The 18761-nt window shown below is 41.2% G+C and overlaps 2 protein-coding genes across 5 annotated transcripts in view; both read right to left on the bottom strand.

Moving 5' to 3' along the window:
• Nucleotides 1-96: 96 nt before the first annotated feature.
• Nucleotides 97-18761, bottom strand: part of LOC125887798 (E3 ubiquitin-protein ligase TRIM21-like) — a 45109-nt gene continuing 26444 nt past the window's right edge. For 3 of the 4 annotated variants that reach the window (XM_049574872.1, XM_049574871.1, XM_049574869.1), the window contains exon 2: nucleotides 97-5264. In XM_049574872.1, coding sequence (XP_049430829.1) covers nucleotides 3615-5255 — 1641 coding nt within the window. In that variant the 5' untranslated portion in view covers nucleotides 5256-5264 and the 3' untranslated portion in view covers nucleotides 97-3614. Of the gene's footprint in view, nucleotides 5265-8210; nucleotides 8332-18761 lie in introns of those variants that run through there. The other variant, XM_049574870.1, reaches the window with a different exon arrangement.
• On the bottom strand, nucleotides 10591-15630 carry LOC125887799 (zinc finger protein RFP-like). Its single transcript, XM_049574874.1, has 2 exons — nucleotides 15484-15630; nucleotides 10591-12897 (listed from the first exon to the last, which is right to left on the bottom strand). Exon 2 carries the CDS (start codon nucleotides 12886-12888, stop codon nucleotides 11251-11253), a length of 1638 nt encoding a protein of 545 aa, XP_049430831.1. The 5' UTR covers nucleotides 12889-12897; nucleotides 15484-15630; the 3' UTR covers nucleotides 10591-11250.

Here is an 18761-nt window from a genome sequence, read left to right as displayed (position 1 = left end):
GCCTCAATATGACGTCATAACATAACTTAGCATGATAACTTAACCCCAAGAGACCTCCTGAGCTTCTTTTTAGTGCGCATTTTTAATTTCTCTTTACCATTAGGGATTAACAGGCCTGACTGATATAAGAATAAAGCATAGTCTTTGAACAGTCAGAAGTTTTTTTGAAAATAATGATGTCCCTGTATGGTGATAATGGGTTTATTAAGTCAACACTGTTTATTTCTGTGCCTGAACATGACTGTGCAAAAACAAAACTGCAAACAATGCAACATTTATTGAATGCTTTGTAACTTCCTCACTCCTGAGAAGTAGAACAAAACATTATTTATGGAAGGTTTTGATTTTTAGTTTCAGTTAGGCTGGGAAACTACATTTTAAAAGACCGAAGTCCTAACTATTAAAGGAGCTATATGTAAGAAATTTAAAGCAAATAGTTGTAAAATCATCCTAATATTTCACAGAGACTAAGGAATAATGTTCATATAACATAATGATCTCACTGACAACAATAGTACAGCCAGAAAATTCGCATTTTAAAAAATTGTTTACGGTCTACAAATCATGTTTATGTTTTGAAATTCTGTTTTGGCCTGTTGCACCACCCACCGCCGTCTACCAGTCACGCAGTCAGTAGAGTCTCAGCATCCGGGTTGCCAGTTACGACTGAGCTACAATGGCTGACGGTGCGACTAAACCCAAACGACCTCGTTATGATTCCCAAAAACGCCAAGACAAAACTCGAGGCAAAGCGAGGGTCTATATAGGAGATGCTTTCGAACGGTGGAGACGGTTGAAACCAGAGAAGAATTTGAAATCGGATGTCGAAGTGGCTACTCTTCTCCTCGACAGGTAAGCTTTAGCCAAAGTTGGCTAACTAGCATCATAGCTAGACGGGGATGGACATTTTGAATACTTTCAACTGTTATTCATTTTCGATCACACATTGTAGCCCATGTGCAGGTGGGTCATCGACCAGGCTGATTTTTTTGAAAAATAAATGTTAGCAGCACGGCAAGCAGCATTAGCAGTATCCCGGTACATAGCATTAGCAGCCGGCTCCTCCTCCGCTGTATCCCGGCAGCAGCGTTAGCAGCAGAGAAGCCGGACTTGCATCAACGGTCCGCTAGAAACCGAAGGTCAAGGATGCGGCCACGCAGCCCTGCCATGGCAGCCGCCCATGGGAAAACAAATCTCCAGCATGCCGCTGTCCAGCCGCTGCCGGCGTGTTTGCTTTGGTAACAGCGCAAACATTAGCACGATAAGACAAAACTTTACATTTGACACCAATTTGAGTCCTCATTAGGTCTTCGCATATATATTGCTATAAAGCTATATAATTTTACAGAGGTGAAGCAAAAATGAAGCATAGTTAGGTCAAATATCCTGCATATTTCCTCCGATATGTCCATCCCTAGTCAACAGCTAACATCAATTATAATACATCTTGACCTTTACTGATACAACAGGAAATGCATGTACCCTCTGAGAGCCACTCATGTATGATAAAAACGCTCATCTCTTTAGCTATGTGGGTCCAAGCACCTCCACCCCCAGTAAGAGGCAGAGACCGTGGAAAAAGCACTTGATAGCTCCATCAGGTGGGCATGACTCACAGCAATATTTTGAATTTGAGTGCAGTAACCGTTTTGGCCACATTCTTACATACGGCGCCTTTAAATCTTGCAATGAGCCAACCTCCACGTGATTTAATTTTTCTTAAATAGTACAATGGACGTCAGAGTTGTAGCAAGTAGCCATTATATTTTTCACAGTTGCTCAGAGTTTTCTTATTGCTGATCAAAATACTCAAACATAATTCTTACTTGGTTTTGATTTGATGGACAACAGAGTTTACCTGTTATGGCTGAGACACACCCGATAGCAATATTACAATATTAGTTAATCAATGTATCAAAAAATAGAAAGCTAATCACTACTTGAGCAGCATTCACAACTTTCAAGAAACCAGGGGCCGTATTCACAAACATTCTGAGAACACTCTCAGAGAGCTCCTAATTAGGACTATTTATATAAGGCGATATGTTCAGGAAAGTTCTCAGAGCGACTCTGAGCAAGGAGGGGACAGAAAGTTTTACCTTAGTGAGGAGGTGTTGTCGACCCCGTTGTTAGGTGAGACACATTCTTTTAACAGATATGATTGGTTGTCACAGACAGGCCTGTTGTGAGCCTGCAAGGTGTGGACACCCAGTGGAAATTAAATGAACTGCATGAGAACATGAGACCATGAAAGTGTTGTCACTGTTAGTGTGATCACTTTGCTGATGGAAGGTTGAGACAGATTCAAGTCATCACTGCTGCACGGTTGTGTTTTTACAGTTTCTTCAAATATCTCTATTTCTGCCATTGTAGCATTAGGTGGGAAATGTGTGCATATCCCTAATCAACCACACATATTATCCCTGCACCATCTAATCATTTACTCACAGTCATGCAGCGTTTTGAGAATATTTCTCAGAATCCTTGTGATTTTGCTTTCCCTTTTTATATCTGATTAAATGATGTTTGTAGAAATTTGACAGAGTTGACAAAAATCCTGAGGCCGTATTCAGCTTCCTGGTGCCAAGAGTTGCTCCGAGTGACAAAATTCTAAGATTTTTTTAGAACTGTGACGTTTTCTTAGAATTTTTCCTCAAAGTTAAGACTAAATCTGTGTAAAGAAGTTATTTACTGAGCATCTTAGACCTTATAAGAGCTCCTAAGGTGAAAAACTGTTAGGAGCAGGGAGGAGGACTTAAAATGACATAAAATGAACACAACACTAAGATATTTGGAAAACTTAAAAAAAAAAAAACAGTGCAGTAGTGATGAGTTCAGTCTGTCTCAACCTTCCATCAGCAGAGTGATCACACTAACGGTGACAACACTTTGACAGTCAGTAATTTCCACTGGTTGTCCACACCTTGTAGGCTCACAAAAGGGCGTGTCTGTGACAACCAATCACATTTGTTAAAAGAATGCATCACAACTAGCAACAGGGTCAACCACACCTCCTCACTCAGATAAAACTTTCTGTCCCTTCCTTGCTCAGAGTCGCTCTGAGAACTTTCCTAAATCACCCCTAAGCTAGGAGTCCTTACTAAAATATTTTTGAGTTAGGAGCTCTCTGAGAGTGTTCTCAATATGTTTGAGTACAGCCCCTGGACACATCTTTGAGGGGCCAACATTTTCAAATACAAATATTTCAACATTAAAATGATTAAAGTAGAACATGTTTACACCAATGTCATCAGTATCAATGTCATTGTTTTCTGGCACAATTAACATTGTTTGGACACATGACACAAAAACCACAAGGCATCTTGTTATTGTGTATGGTATGATTTTTGAAAATCAATTTAGGAATCTGACAAAAAAAAAAAAAAAATCACCAGCACTATTTCGCCAAAACAGAAAATGAACATAGGCCAAAAAGTCCCAACTGCAAACTGCATTAAAGAGAAATTATGTTTTGAGTTGCACAAAAAAAGGGCAAAAAACATCTACAGGGGTCTGAAGAAAATTCAGCATACAAAGCACACAGTGCTGGTAAATGTGCAATTTTCTTTCATTAAGTGTCTTGCAGTCTGTTTGTAGAAAGTTAAGTGGCTGTTCTACTTAGTGTAATTGACAGGAGAGATGATCAGAGGGGCAGAGTTTTTACCATCATTGTTGGTACAAGGACTTAAGTATGGGTAGAGTTTCTCAGTGAAGGAGCAGCCAGTAAAGGAGTAGATAAGAGCCGCAGCATCAACATCATAAAAGGAGACCAGACCCTCCTCATAATCCACAAACACCCCCACCTTCTCAGGCCGAGACTCTAGAGACAGACGGATATCAGGGCCGGCACGGGCATAGTACTCATTTTCATTTCTTAAAGATAATAACCAGAAACCATTCTGAGGGTTTGCTGGGATTCTTCCCTTCCTGTTGATCGACTCTCTGGCCACTCCTAAATTCCATTCAGTCTTCCATTCAACCTGAACCTCATAATAAAATCTTCCTGAAGAGAAACTCTGCTTTGCTAAGACATTACCATGAAAATTAAATCTCTCTGGATTGTCTGGGACATTTTTCCACACATCACCAAGCTTTACTTGTTTCCCATCATGAGACAGGATGAGTGTAGGATGTGCTGTATCAGGATCGAGTGTCACATCCACTGCAGACTGCTGGACCCTCTTCAGCTCGACCTCAAACAGCTTCTTCATCTGTTTACTAAGTGTCTCCTCCAGCTGACTCACAGCTCTCCTCACAGTCCCCTCATGTGAAGGTGGACGGACGCTGACCTCTGTCCAGTCCTTGGTGGGTGGAGCAGTGTTCAGGGACATGAAGCTTTGGAAGAGGTGGAGGTGGTCTTCAGAGCATGAGAGCTGCTCCACCTCAGTGCTCCTCTTCTTCAGCTCAGAGATTTCCTGTTCCAGCTCTTTGATGAAGCCTTCAGCCTGTTTCTCTGTCTTTCTCTGCTTCTCTTTGATCGTGTCCATGAGCTCGGCCTGGCTTCTCTCAACAGACTCCTTCAGAGCGGTGAAGACCTGAACACCATCTGCTATCTCTCTGTCTGCATCTTCCTCACTGAGCTCCACTGAGTGTTTAATCTCCTCAATCTTCAGTCGTCTCTTCTGGATCATCTGCTGAATTTCAGTCTCCAGCTCGGCCTTCTTTCCTTCATATTCTTCTCTCAGAGGAACAACATCATGTGTCTTGTGGTCTGAATAGGTGCAGAGCATGCAGACACACATCTGGTCGCTCTTACAGAACAGCTCCAGCAGTTTATCGTGCTTCAGACACATCCTGCCTTCCAGGTTCTCCACAGGGTCGATCAGCTGATGTCTTTTCAGGCCTGATCTTGTCAGATGAGGCTCCAGGTGAGTCTCACAGTAGGATTCCAGACACACCAGGCAGGATTTCAGGGCCTTCAGTCTGGTTCCAGTGCAGGCATCGCAGGGAACTTCTCCTGGTTTGGGAACTTGTTGCTCTGAGCTGCTGCTGCTGCTGCTGGCTTTCTGTTGAGCTGACTGTCTGAACCGAGCAGCCATCTCAGAGATGAAGGTGTTGACATGCAGCTCAGGTCTGGTGCTGAAAACCTTCTTACAGTTTGGACACTGATAGGGGACATTAGTACTCCAGTGTTCAGTGATGCAGGTTTTACAGAAGTTGTGTCCACATGGTATGGCGACTGGATCAGTGAACACATCCAGACAGATGGAGCACAGGAACTGATCTTCAGTCAGCAGACAGCTGGCAGCAGCCATATCGACACTCTGAGGACAACAGAGAGAAACAAAAACATAATTGTGTTTATTTCTTTTTATGATTTTTGAGCTAGACCGTTCAGTAGGAGTGCTGACATAATATATATAGGCTACCATTTGGTTATTCATTGCACCACTCTCTCGGGGTGCGGCGTGTACTCTTGGCACAGATGGTGCAGCAGAACACCAGGCACAGTGAAAGTGAAACACACACAACAAAAGGAAAGTTTGCCCCCAGCCTCAGCTCCCACCACAGATTCTACTTATGTAGGAAACACTGCACTGTTTAGAGGAATATAAGGAGTCAGTGTTGTTGTTTTATCGCACCTGAGGGCCAAATCAACTAAGAAAATGCTGAAACGCAAATATGTGCTGTGGTTGTCGATGAATCAGTGGCTACAACCTGCATGTGACCAGAATTTGATTTACTAAACAGCTCATTCTGCAGACAGGTTCAGGACTATTGTGAGAGCTTAGATGTGCAGTTTGGTGGTGGTGCTGTAAAACTTAATAGCCTCTGCTATTATTTGCTTAAATCGCTGGACTCAACCAGCGTTTATTTGGGAAAGGCCTGAAATTCCTTTCACACAAAATTGAGGCACAACAAACACTGGAACAGGCCCACAGTCAGGAGGGGTCAAAGGAGGAACATCCCCCTGCAGAGCTGGAGAGCCACAATATTAGAAGTGCATAAGTGCGAGTTCCAGAGTCAGCATTTTAGATGTGCGCAGGCGAAAGCACCAGACCCTCTGTTTTATGTTGCACAGACCGAGACTGCTAAATATATATTTTTGATTGTTGTTGTTGTAAACACAACGTAAGCCTTGCGTTCACAGTTGCTTGTTTAAAGTGGAAGTAGAAAACTTTTCCAGTAGCTGGTGCACTAGCTTGCTAGCTAAAGCTGTTTGGTTATTGACTCCGTAATCATGGATCATAAGTAAGGGATAATGTAAAAACTCCACGAAGTGCATTAAAACTGACCGGATTCGACAACTTTTGGTGAAAGTTTTGTACTCACCCAGACTTAGTGGACTGAACCGAAGCATAAAACTTGCGTAAAATGTCATTAAGCATGACTGCCGAGTGTGTATTCAAATCTGTGTTCTTTTGTTTTTGGCAGAAAAAGTCCGTCAGTATAGTAGTAGTACAGTACAGTATAGTACAGTAGCCCATTTTGTTGTCTTTTTTGTATTTATCTCATCTTTCTCCTCCTCTATCACTTGAAGCTCTTCAGGTGTCAGTTCCTTGTGCCATTTTTCGCTTGATTTTTTTGTTCTTTCCTTCTCTATTTCTTTTTCTTCAGCGGCATCCCATTCCTCAAAATCCTTCTAGCTACTCTCCAAATAAGTTAAAAGAAATGTTAAAATCAGCCATTTCTATTTGTCTTTTCCCTCGGAAGTTGTTTGACAGCTGCAGTGTTGCAGGGGAGCGTCCCTAGCAAAGCTGGGCTACATAGCAACTGTGTAATGACCGTTGCTCATTACACAGTAATATCAGACCACTGAATACCGCGACTGACCAATCAGAATACAGCATTTAATAGAGCCGTGTAATAACAGATTATAGCAACTTTCACCGCAGTTCATTTGCAGAGGACCGCTGCAAGGGAACATGTTCTTTATGCAGACTAGTCCATACCCATTGGTAGCTTTGTCACCTTCTACCTATGCCAGTCCTCAATGCCTATGTGCAGTTTCACATAGATTGACCACGTCAGTGAGTAGAAAAACGTGGGACAGACAGAATGACTGACTGACAGAATGACACACTGACAGTTTCCGTGATTATGTACAGCATACCATACCATGACTTAGTCATACCAAACATTAGAAACAACACCAACATTGGTCCACAGGGGGAGCCACAGCGATCGGTCGCATTTTAGCCATTTTGAAGCATTTTTCTGTTGTTATAGCGCCACCCAGTTGCCAATTAGAGTTAAATTTCTCCAGTCACCTTGAGGCGTCCTGTTCTACATATCTACCAAGTTTAGTAAAAATCCATATGGCGGTTAGGCCTAGATAAGAAATGAGCTCTCTAGCGCCCCCATTTTGTTTGATGGGGTCAATAATGGAGGGGTCCCCTCAGATTATGTGTGGTCATATGCCTACAAAGTTGCGTGGTGATGGGTGAAACCCTTGAGATGTTCTACACCTTTATGTGATGAGCCACGCCCTCCGCAATATTCATTGCCTTATAGAAGCTCAGTTTTAGTAAGTTTTCCAACTTTTGCCAAGAGGGAACTTTAGATATTGGTCCCCAGATTATGTTCACCCAGTTTCATGCAGATCGCTCAAACTTCCTAGGAAGAGATCCATTTGAAGTGTTTTTCAAAAAATTCAAAATGGCGGAAAATCTATATAAGCGGAAGTTATGGGTTCTTGAGGCAAATGTGTTCCTCATGAGGAGAGGCATCTCTGTGCAAAGTTTCATGTCTCTACCACATACGGGGCATGAGATATGCCCATTCAAAGTTTGACATTTCAATGGGTTGCTATAGCGCCCCCCTTTGGCCAATTGATGTAATATTGCTTCATTGGCATCCTCCCATGACCCTCTACCACTGTGCCAAATTTCACATGGATTGACCAAGTCAGTGAGGAGAAAAACGTGGAACACACACACACACACACACACACACACACACACACACACACACACACACACACAGACTGATATTAACGAATGAAACCTGCTGAATCAGGCTCAGTTTTAAAGCTACAGTAAAGACACTGGTATCATATCAAACTAGATGACCCAAGGCATCAGGTGGGGCTAACCACGTTATGCTATCTTGTTGGATTTAGGGGCAAATAACGCTCCAAAGTTATGCTAAATTTTGACGAGGAAAAACGCAACATTTTCAAAATTGTGTATCTAAATATTTCTGAGACTGAGGTCCCTGAACAGTGTCGGCATCACATGAATCTTGTCTGTGCAGGTCAGTGAACTCACCACTGTTCAGAGACAAGCAGAAAGATTTGTCTCAACTGAAGCTCTGCTGACGGTCAGACAGATAGTTTCATTTCAGGAACTAAAACACTGCAGACCTCCTTCTTCACTGCTGTTTCTCCTGCTCTTCTTCTTCTGCTGCTGCTGTTTAATGGCAGTTGACGAACAGCTTTCAGGTGCATTACCGCCACCTACTGGACTGGAGTGTCTTTCCCAAATATTATAAATACTGTCCTGTATCCAACGTGCCCTGAACTCAGCTGGAGTGTTTCCTTAACTTCCAGTTTCATGTGTTCTTTTTCCAGCCTGCTTTTGACTACCTGTCTTTCCTGCTGGTATTTTGGACATTAAATAACAACATGCTCTGCCTGTTTGTTGCACATTACAACATTCACACAGAGCAGTTTCATGTCTACCAAAAATCTCATTCCTAAACTGATCTTCAGTAATTTGTCAGTATGCAACACTTGTTATATATAATATGGTCAGATAATAAATAACACATGTAGATAGATGGAGCACAGAAACTGATCCACAGTTTTTATGTTGTGTTTATTTCTTTAAAAAGTGTAATCACTTTCTTATTCAGACATTTTGCCTCAATAACTGCACAAAAATCCAACATTTTTATACATCAGTGACCAAAGTTTAAAATTTGCCAAATGAACATGGAATGACTTTTAACAAAGCAACTTTTTGGCAACGCTTCTTTGATTAATTGCACTTGTCATGTATTGCAGCATTATATGTGGTGTTTTAAATCCCTTAATTGAAGCTGTTGCACCCATTAAAACAGATTAGACAACATGATGTCACATCAGTCTGTTCTCAAACTGGTGTTCTTGATCAAAGATAAATGTAATCAAGAAAACAGAAAAAAACAAAAAACGCTGGGACACTGTGTACAAACAGAATGCAATGATGTGCATATCTATTTTGACTTACATTCAAATGAAAACAGAACAAAGACAAGATATTTAATGTTCAAACTGATAAACTTTTGTACAAATATACACTCATTCTGACAGTCCAGGGGTGTAACGATCCATCGGTCAATCTAGATCGTCAACTTTAGGATAACCTTTTTTTTTGCTGTCGGGAGATGCAGCGACTTAAACCACAGACGAGGAAGAAAAATAATAATGTAGCATGCACTTTGTTATTAACAAAGAAAACACCGCTAGCCGCTATTTTATGCTAAATTAAAAGCTAATATTGTGTTACTAGCAAAAACAAATGACATGTCTATGAACCTTGACAGTTATTACTGAGTGAACTTGATACTTTAGGAACATGATGTTGTTATGACTACTGGGAGAAGTTTGCCTTCAGAGCTTTGAGCCAGATAGACCTGGGGCCTGTATCACGAAGCGAGATCAACCTTTCCTGGGTTACCCAGACCTATCCTGGGTTGACTAACCCTAAGAATGGATTCAGGATAATCGGTATCACGATGCTGGATATCAACTCGGTAACTCAACCCAGGGTTGCTTTATCAAGAGCCGTGAACGCGCACGCAGCGGACCAATCACAATCATGAGAGAAGCGCAGCGTCACTGAACGTCACTGAGCGTCCTCACAGAGCGCCGTATGTGAGGAAAAAAAGTATTTCTCATGTGAGGATCAGAGATTAATTCTACTAAAATATGAGGAGGAGAAAAGCAACATTAGAGAAAAGGCCAACACCGTGGCAGCTGCAGGAGGAGGAAACATGCGAACGGGATGAATAATGTTTAGTTTTAGTTTAGATTAGTTTATTTGCACATAATGTTAAAAACAGACAGAATAACATTTACAAGATTAAAAAAGAAAAGTGCTGGAGAGGTTAGAAGCCACTAAAAGCTTATCAAAGAAATTCCCGTCAAAACATCAATGAAATCACATAATAGAGAAGAAAAGAAACGGGTGAGGAAAGAAGAAATAGAGGAGGAGAGAGGGAAAAATCAAGACAACACAAGGCAGCAAATAAAATGATGTGTAGGTTAAATGACTCACCACTGGTTCAAGTAGCTACAGTACCTGTACATCTGACACTGATCACACCCTTGAATCCCATGAAATCAATGCTGCGCAGATGAATTGCGTGTATTACAATTATCATCTAACATCATTGCGTCTGATAAACTGGTCTTCTTTGTCATAACGTTATATATGCTACAATAAAGCTTAAAGCTGACGCCACAGTTAAATCATATCAACACCAAACTGATAGTCTGAATAAAATCATCCTGATATTGAGCTGTGTTAGAAATTAACAGCTGTGCAGAAATATACCTAGTGTCCCTCTTTAAAACACAAAAGGAAAATCCTCAAACACCATGAAGTGTAGACATGATAGGCTACTTTCCACATTTCCAGCAGCAAAGCTGTCAGTTAGGCCCATTATCTTTAACAGGATCATTTCCTCCAACAAAACAAAATGTTGGCACTAATTAATGGTGCTATTAAGTGTCCGCTAATGATCAGTTTCTTTCTTATGAAGGGCTGGGATGAAAGTTCCACTTCTTTTCACTCCTTTTTGAACAATCTTTTCATTGTCTGTTGTTGTTGCTTTCTTTTCTTTTTAATGTTCAAAATAAACTTTCAAATCAAAATCAATCAAATGAATTAAACTTCCCGTCATGACTGGGCTGCATTTCTGTCAGCCATCAACAGCTGATTGGCCAGTGGGTGGTGCTTTTTATAGGATCAGATTCAACCCTGAACTTACCCTGCTCCGGAGCAGGATAACCGTTCACAGTAAGTTACCATGGTGATCTACCCCGATAAGAACTGAACCAGCTTCGTGAGACCAAAAACCCAGGGTTAACCCTGAAGTTCCCTCGCTGAGACATTAATCCCGCTTCCTGATACAGGCCCGACGTTTATGAATAAGATCATGGTTTTGGTTAAAATGAAAACATTTCATCCAGACAAGTCTTTCTGAATCCAAAAGAGATTTACAAATAGTTGCATTCTGTTTTTATCTACAGAATAGGGGTGGAAAAAAAGTTCTTGCAATCCCAACAAGTAATTTCTTGTTGTAGTAAATCAAATGTTCTACTTAGCGATTGACAGGAGAGATGATCAGTGGGGCAGAGTTCTGACCATCATGATTAGGACCAGGATTGAAGAATGGGTAGAGTTTTTCAGAAAAGGTGGAGCCAGTAAAGCTGCAGATAACATCTGGAGCATCAACATCATAAAAAGTGACCAGGCCCTCCTTAAAATCCACAAACACCCCCACCGTCTCAGGCTGAGACTCCAGAGAGAGACAGACTGCAGGATCAGCAAGAGCATAGTACTCATTGTCGTTCCTCAATGATATCGTCCAGTAACCATTCTGAAGGCTCGGTGTGATGTTTCCCTTCCTGTTGATCGACTCTCCAACCACGCCTACAGTCCACTTCGTCTTCCCTTTAACCTGAACCTCAAAATAAAATCTTCCTGAAGAGAAACTCTGCTTTGCTAAGACATTAACACAATAATCAAATCTCTCTGGATTGTTTGGGAGATTCTTCTTTAAATCACCACGTTTAACTTGTTTCCCATCATCAGACAGGATGAGTTTGGGGTGTGCGGTATCAGAATCGAGTGTCACATCCACTGCATACTGCTGGACCCTCTGCAGCTCAACTTTGGCGAAGAGCGTCTGCATCTGTTTGTTGATCGTCTCCTCCAGCTCATTCACAGCTCTCCTCACAGTCCCAACATGTGAAGGTGGAAGGATGCTGACTTTGGTCCAGTCCTTGGTGGGTGGAGCAGTGTTCAGGGACATGAAGCTTTGGAGGAGGTGGACGTGATCTTCAGAGCGTGAGAGCTGCTCCACCTCAGTGCTTCTCTTCTTCAGCTCAGAGATTTCCTGTTCCAGCTCTTTGATGAAGCCTTCAGCCTGTTTCTCTGTCTTTCTCTGCTTCTCTTTGATCGTGTCGATGAGCTCGGCCTGGCTTCTCTCAACAGACTCCTTCAGAGCGGTGAAGACCTGAACACCATCTGCTATCTCTCTGTCTGCATCTTTTGCACTGAGCTTCACAGAGCGTTTGATCTCCTCAATCTTCAGTCGTCTCTTCTGGATCATCTGCTGCATTTTAACCTTTGTCTTCCCCAGCTCGGCCTTCTTTCCTTCATATTCTTCTTTCAGAGGAACAACATCATGCGTCTTGTGGTCTGTGCAGAGCATGCAGACGCCTGTCTGGTCATCCTTACAGAACAGCTCCAGCAGTTTATCGTGCTTCAGACACATCCTGCCTTCCAGGTTCTCCACAGGGTCGATCAGCTGATGTTTCTTCAGGCCTGATCTTGTCAGATGAGGCTCCAGGTGAGTCTCACAGTAGGAGACCAGACACACCAGGCAGGACTTCAGGGCCTTCAGTTTGGTTCCAGCACAAATGTCACAGGGAACTTCTCCTGGTTTGGAAACTTGTTGCTCTGAGCTGCTGCTGCTGCTGGCTTTCTGTTGAGCTGACTGTCTGAACTGAGCAGCCATCTCAGAGATGAAGGTGTTGACAAACAGCTCCGGTCTGGTGTGGAAAACCTTGTTACAGTTTGGACACTGACACGGGACATTAGTATCCCAGTGTGTAGTGATGCAGGTTTTACAGAAGTTGTGTCCACATGGTGTGCTGACTGGATTGCTGAAGACATCCAGACAGATGGAGCACAGGAACTGATCTTCAGTCAGCAGACAGTTGGCAGCAGCCATGTCTACACTCTGAGGACAACAAGAGAGATACAAAAACAAAACTGTGATTATTATGGTATTAATATTGAACCATGATCAGCTGATTATAAGGAGTGTCATCAAGAAAATTTGTTGTAATGTTGCATCCAACTGAGGGCAAAATTTACTGAGAAAAATGAGCAACAATAATACAACCTGTGGTTGTCCATAAAGTTTGCCAACACAATCTGCATTTATTCAGTGTCTGGTTTACTAGCTCATTGTGCAGTTAGGTCCTGCCTGATGTAGGTGTATTTATTAAAACAGTAGCAAGCATTTACATACACACTAAAAGAGAAACTAAAAGGAGACATAATGGGACAAACCAAAGACACAAAAAGTGCACAGAAGCTGTTACTCAATTCTCAAAAAAAGTCACCAAGAGGCCCCTAAATGTTTCCCACATAAACGCAGAGTGGATTTCAGGCTTCACAATATTGTTGTTTGAAACAAATTGGTCCAGCAGACACCAAGATATGTTATTCAAAAACTGAGCAAGCAAACAGGCAGCGCCACGCGGAGGTGAAACAACAGCCCCTTTTACTGGGGTCAAGCCAGCCCTCACTTTGTTTTGCGGTGCGCGCATATACTACACATTATGGCAAGAGCGAGACAGGACTGATTTCAAAGTAAAAGCAAGCTTCCAAAATGACCTCAGGGTGCAGTAAAATTACGCAATATCACACGAGAGGGAGTGATGTTGTACTGTATATCGTCACGGCTGTGATTCGGTCGTAGGCACAAGTGCCGAAGAAATAAATGATTTAAGTATGTTATGTAGCTCCGCGATCCCCCAGTCTGTTGCCAGGCAACGCAGCACACACGCCAGGAACTCACAAGCTACTTTGTATTTACATTGATCTGCAGCTGTGTAACTTCGTCCAGTTCGGCTGATGAAACGTTGGCAAACCTGGATGTTGGCACGGCCGGATTCAGCTTCCTCTCTCCCTCATCCTCATCAGTACCTCATCACATGATCAGTGATAATTCCTGACCGTGTTCGCTTCATTTTTGCTCCTCTCCAGTTTGTCGAGGTCGGCTGATGTTACTCAAACACACCTGGAGGTCTGCACAGAAGAGTCCTGGCTTTCCTTTTCCTCGTCCTCTCCTGACGACCACTCAGAATTTGATTCAAATGTCATTTTGGGGAAAATATCCATCTTCTTGGTGTAACGCTATAGTGTCCGTTTGTGTCAATGTAGCCAATGTGACAGCTGGTTAATTAACGGCTGTATTTATATTTATTACACCTGTGAGCGGAGTGATTTTACTGTTATCAGTAGTCCCAGTGATGTTATACTCTATGTCACCACTCACGGAATGCCTCTCGTCCAATCAGATTACTCGGTCGGAACTAACTGTTGTATAAGCAAGCTTCCAAAACGACCTCAGGGTGTCACCCAGAAAATATCAGGTCAATCTGATGTAGCATTTCAGAATAAAAGCCCTCTGAACTTTCATATACTGAACTTTCAAATATTGCTTAATTTCACTGCACCCTGAGGTCGTTTAGGAAGCTTGCTTTTACTTTGAAATCAGTCCTTTCTCGCTCTTGTCGTAATGCGTAGTATATGCGCACACCGCAAAACAACGTCACCAAACGTTTCAAAGTGAGGGCTGGCTTGACCCCAGCCCCCTTTTACACTGCCAGCTTTCCCGCGAATGTTGGGCCGATTTGCCGGTGTTGCACCGAAATCTGTGACCGTCGGAATCTGTGACCGCTGTACAGCCATCAGAATATGTGACCTCTGTGTTTCTATCTCTGTGATGATCCCAAATACAAATATATGTGTCCATATTAATGTGAGAGGATGACAGAAGGATTGAAAACAGTTATTTTGAGGTTTAAACTCATTATTATGCAGATTCAGTGAGGTCACATATTCTGATGGCTGTGCATCTAGCTCTTTACAGTTGAACTTTGAAATGAGAATACATCTGTCCAAATAGTGAGGCAATAACAGAACACCTGTGTCGATGTTCACTCATTTATTAAACAGTGCATACATTATCACACAAAACGTTGTTATAATAAAAGTAATTTACAACATCTACCTTAAGGCTATCTACTTTCCATTGCCATTGTTGATGGCCACACACACGCAGACAATGTGCAACATCGCCCCCTGTGGTCACAGATTCCGACGGTCACAGATTTCGGTGTAACACCGTCCGACACACTTCTCATTAGCCCGCTCCATGTTTTTCTTGTGTTCTTTCTCGCTTATCGCTTCATTTCTCTCTCTCTTACCAACCGAAACAAAACAATGACCGCGAAAATGCACTGCGCAATCACACGCTCTTTGGAGCCCTGTGAAGGCTTTCTGCTACATTCTTATCAGTGGTTTTATATATAAAGACATATATTTAATTCACATTTATCACCATCACTGCCTCACACAGCCTCTGCATTGTGTTTACACGGTGTCGCATCAGCTGTAAAATCTTTTGGTTTCACAGGACACATAAAATAACTTACTAAACCGTGTTGGACCCAAAGTGAATTGAAGCTGAGCTACACCTCTTTTAGCACGACTGCTTCAGCTGTTAACGTTACATTTCCTGGTTTTAACTAACCTTATGACGGAATCTTCAGTTTCCTGTCGTCTCTGTAGGTCAGTGAACTCACCAGTTGCTGATGGAAACCTGCTGGATTCAGCTGAATGTTTGTGTAGACAGAAACACACACACACACGTCTCCACTGCAGCTCTGCTGTCGCTCACACTGACGGTACGCCTCGTTGCAGGAACTTTAACCTCTTCTTCTTCTTCGTCTTTCTTGTTGTTTGAATTTTAATGGCGTTAGCAAACCAGCTTTCAGGCGCATTACCGCCACCTAGCGGACTGGAGCAGGAACCGCAGATTGGCAGGAAACAATACGAGAACTAAATGCTTTCTGTTGTTTCTGTTACTCTTAAATAATTACACAGAAGCTTACATATATTCCTTTATAATAATAATAATAACTTTAGTTTCTATAGCGCTTTTCAAAAAACCCACGGTCACTTTACAATACATAGTAAGGAAACAATAACACCAACAGAACAAAACAAGCAGAACAGAAAAGCAACAAAACTATTGATTTGATTTGATTTTTATTTGTCTCAAACAAGCACAAGCATTTAACATTCAGTCTTTAATATGAAATAGAGCCCTGCTTATAAACATACAAGGCTAAATAAAATCCTTTCTCAAAAAGTATAAAGTAGAAAATTAGCAGTCCAGTTCTTTATAGCTGACCAAGAGTGATTGTTTGTAGTTGTGTTTAAATTGTTTTAAGTTAATGCACATTTCTGTGTCCTCATCTAGTTTATTCCACAGTTTTACACCACAGACAGAGATGCACATACTTTTCAGAGTCGAATGGATGGTAGGATGTTTAAAATTATGATTCCCTCTTAAATTGTATTTTCCCTCTCTGACCATGAACATCATTTGAATGTTAACATACTATAATGTCGACTATGACAGACAACAGAAGAAAGTAGAGAAACTGTGTGATGGTACACTGGGCATAAGAGGGTTAATCAAATTAAAAAGCCATGGTGAACAGATGAGTTTTGAGGGTGGCTTTGAAAATGTCCAGTGAAGGGGCGCTGCTTACATATACTATCATTTATCAATATAATTATAATACAATTGATACATTTTTGACCGAACCCAGCCCAACCCGTTGGGCTCTGATCGGGAAGCCACACTCTAGTGTGTATGTGTCCCCTATCTATTGGGGCCTATCTGAATTTCTGTCTTTGAGAGATATTATTTTGTAATATAACTGAATTTTCTATCCATACATATAAACTTTAAATATATTTAAATTATAAGGCATCTTTGAGTAAACTGCGAGTATCATTTAAGAAGGCTATGTCGTGGCCGGGCCGAGTGTCCTCTTTTTTGGAGATCAAAATATGGTCACCCTAACATAACTCAGTGATCTACACTACAGACGGTGTGAATTATTTGCACAGAAAACCAGTTGTGTATGTATTGTATGGATTAAATACAGTCACAGTTTCAAGTACTGCTACTGAAAGGGCTTGAAATACCACCAGTCCATCCACTGACGTCACACAATACTGTTTGTCTCGGCTAATTAATGTGCTGTATTTACACACTAAAAGGAACCCATATTATTTACATTTCCACAGTCAAGATCATTCACACTTGTGTCTACGCCCGTTCAGTAAGCGCCCTACACAGCCTGTGTCTGGCTTTACGAATTTGAACATACAAAGAAAGCTCTGAAAGCCATTTGTGTATGTATTGTTATGCATTAAATACATTTCAGCATTACAAGTACTGCTACTGAAAGGACTTGAATAGCACCGTTCCATGCACTGACGTCACACAATGCTGTCTGGCTAGGATAATGTAGTGTCTTTACATACTAAAAGATTGTCCAGACCACTTATGTACCTCCACAGTCAAGAGCATTCACAACAACAACTTGTGTGTGACTTTAGATATTTGAACATACAAACAAAGATTGAAAGACAGTTTTGAATGAATTGTTTCTGATTAAATACAGCCACAGTTTCAAATACTGATACTGAAAGGGCTTGGAGTACCACAACAAGAATTATTTATTCATCCAGAACTATTCACATCTGGTGTAAATAGATGATGATGATCGCCCAATTTCAGAGATTTTATTTACTTCAATGTTTTTATATCAGGAAAATGTGCATCCAGGAATATTTGCTCTATCTATCTATCTATCTATCTATCTATCTATCTATCTATCTATCTATCTATCTATCTATCTATCTATCTATCTATCTATCTATCTATCTTCATTCAATCATTTTATTTTACAGTTATACAGATTACACAAAATCACACATAACACAAACAGTAAATGGTCAGACTGACAAACAAACAAACAACAAAAAACAAATAAAAATACAAGAAAGCAATATCAACACAAATCAATCATCATCCCCCAAATTTAGCTACTAGGAAATCGTTTTGCTCGATTTGCTCCCAAGGTTGCAAAACCTTTAAATGTAATTTCAGCACATTCCTCTCCCATAAAGTCTATGACAGGGGACCAAACAGAGAAAAACCATTCAAGTCTCCATGTAGGACATATGTGAGTCTTTCCAAAGGAAGTAAACGTACAACATTATTGACCCAACCTGAAATAGATGGACTGTCATAGTCTAGCCAGTGCTGCAGAACTGATAATCTTGCACTGTACCACAAAAGACTGAGAATTCTCTTATATATGTTTAATTCAGGTGAGGCAGCGTGTAGGCCTAATATACACTGTAGTGGATTAAGCTCAATAGAGTGATGTATCATGGATGATATTTTATATTTTATTACCAATTTCGACCCCAAATTTCTGTATTTCTGGACAGCTCCACATTAAATGAATATAAGTACAGTATAAGATAAGTATTTTTTTCCCTCCTCAGCAGACGCGGTAAAGAAGTGATTCAATCTGCTCTGGTCCTTGACCTTCCTTGTACTGGGGTATTAAATTTAAAAAACGTTGAATTTGCAAAACTCCAAAGAAGTGTTTTGTAAAGATAGGGTCTAATCTATTCGCTAAAACCTTGGCTAATATTTTATTTTCCACACACTGCAAGCTAATTGGTCTGTGTGAGGAAGGTTCTTCTGGGTTTTTACCTTGCTTTAAAATTAAAGTGATGGTTGCTGTTTTCTTTAGTTGGATATTGTTTGTGATCTGTTCACAATTTACTAATTCTGCCTCCAGGTTTTTCTGTTCATAAATCATTTTCTTCTTCTTTCCACTGCAAAATGAGATAATTAGCCCTCTTAAATATGCCTTGGTAGTTTCCCAGAGTGTAGAGGGGTTTACAGCACCGTTGTCATTAATTTCCAACAAC

Source organism: Epinephelus fuscoguttatus, linkage group LG4 (assembly GCF_011397635.1).
Source record: "Epinephelus fuscoguttatus linkage group LG4, E.fuscoguttatus.final_Chr_v1".
NCBI classification, from domain to species: Eukaryota; Metazoa; Chordata; class Actinopteri; order Perciformes; family Serranidae; genus Epinephelus; species Epinephelus fuscoguttatus.
Note: the sequence above shows the minus strand (reverse complement) of the source record. Positions and strands in the feature narration are given on the sequence as shown.

Coding starts and splice junctions, on each gene's coding strand:
- LOC125887799 (XM_049574874.1), bottom strand. CDS start 12,888: ATGGCTGCTGCCAACTGTCTGCTGACTGAAGATCAGTTCCTGTGCTCC.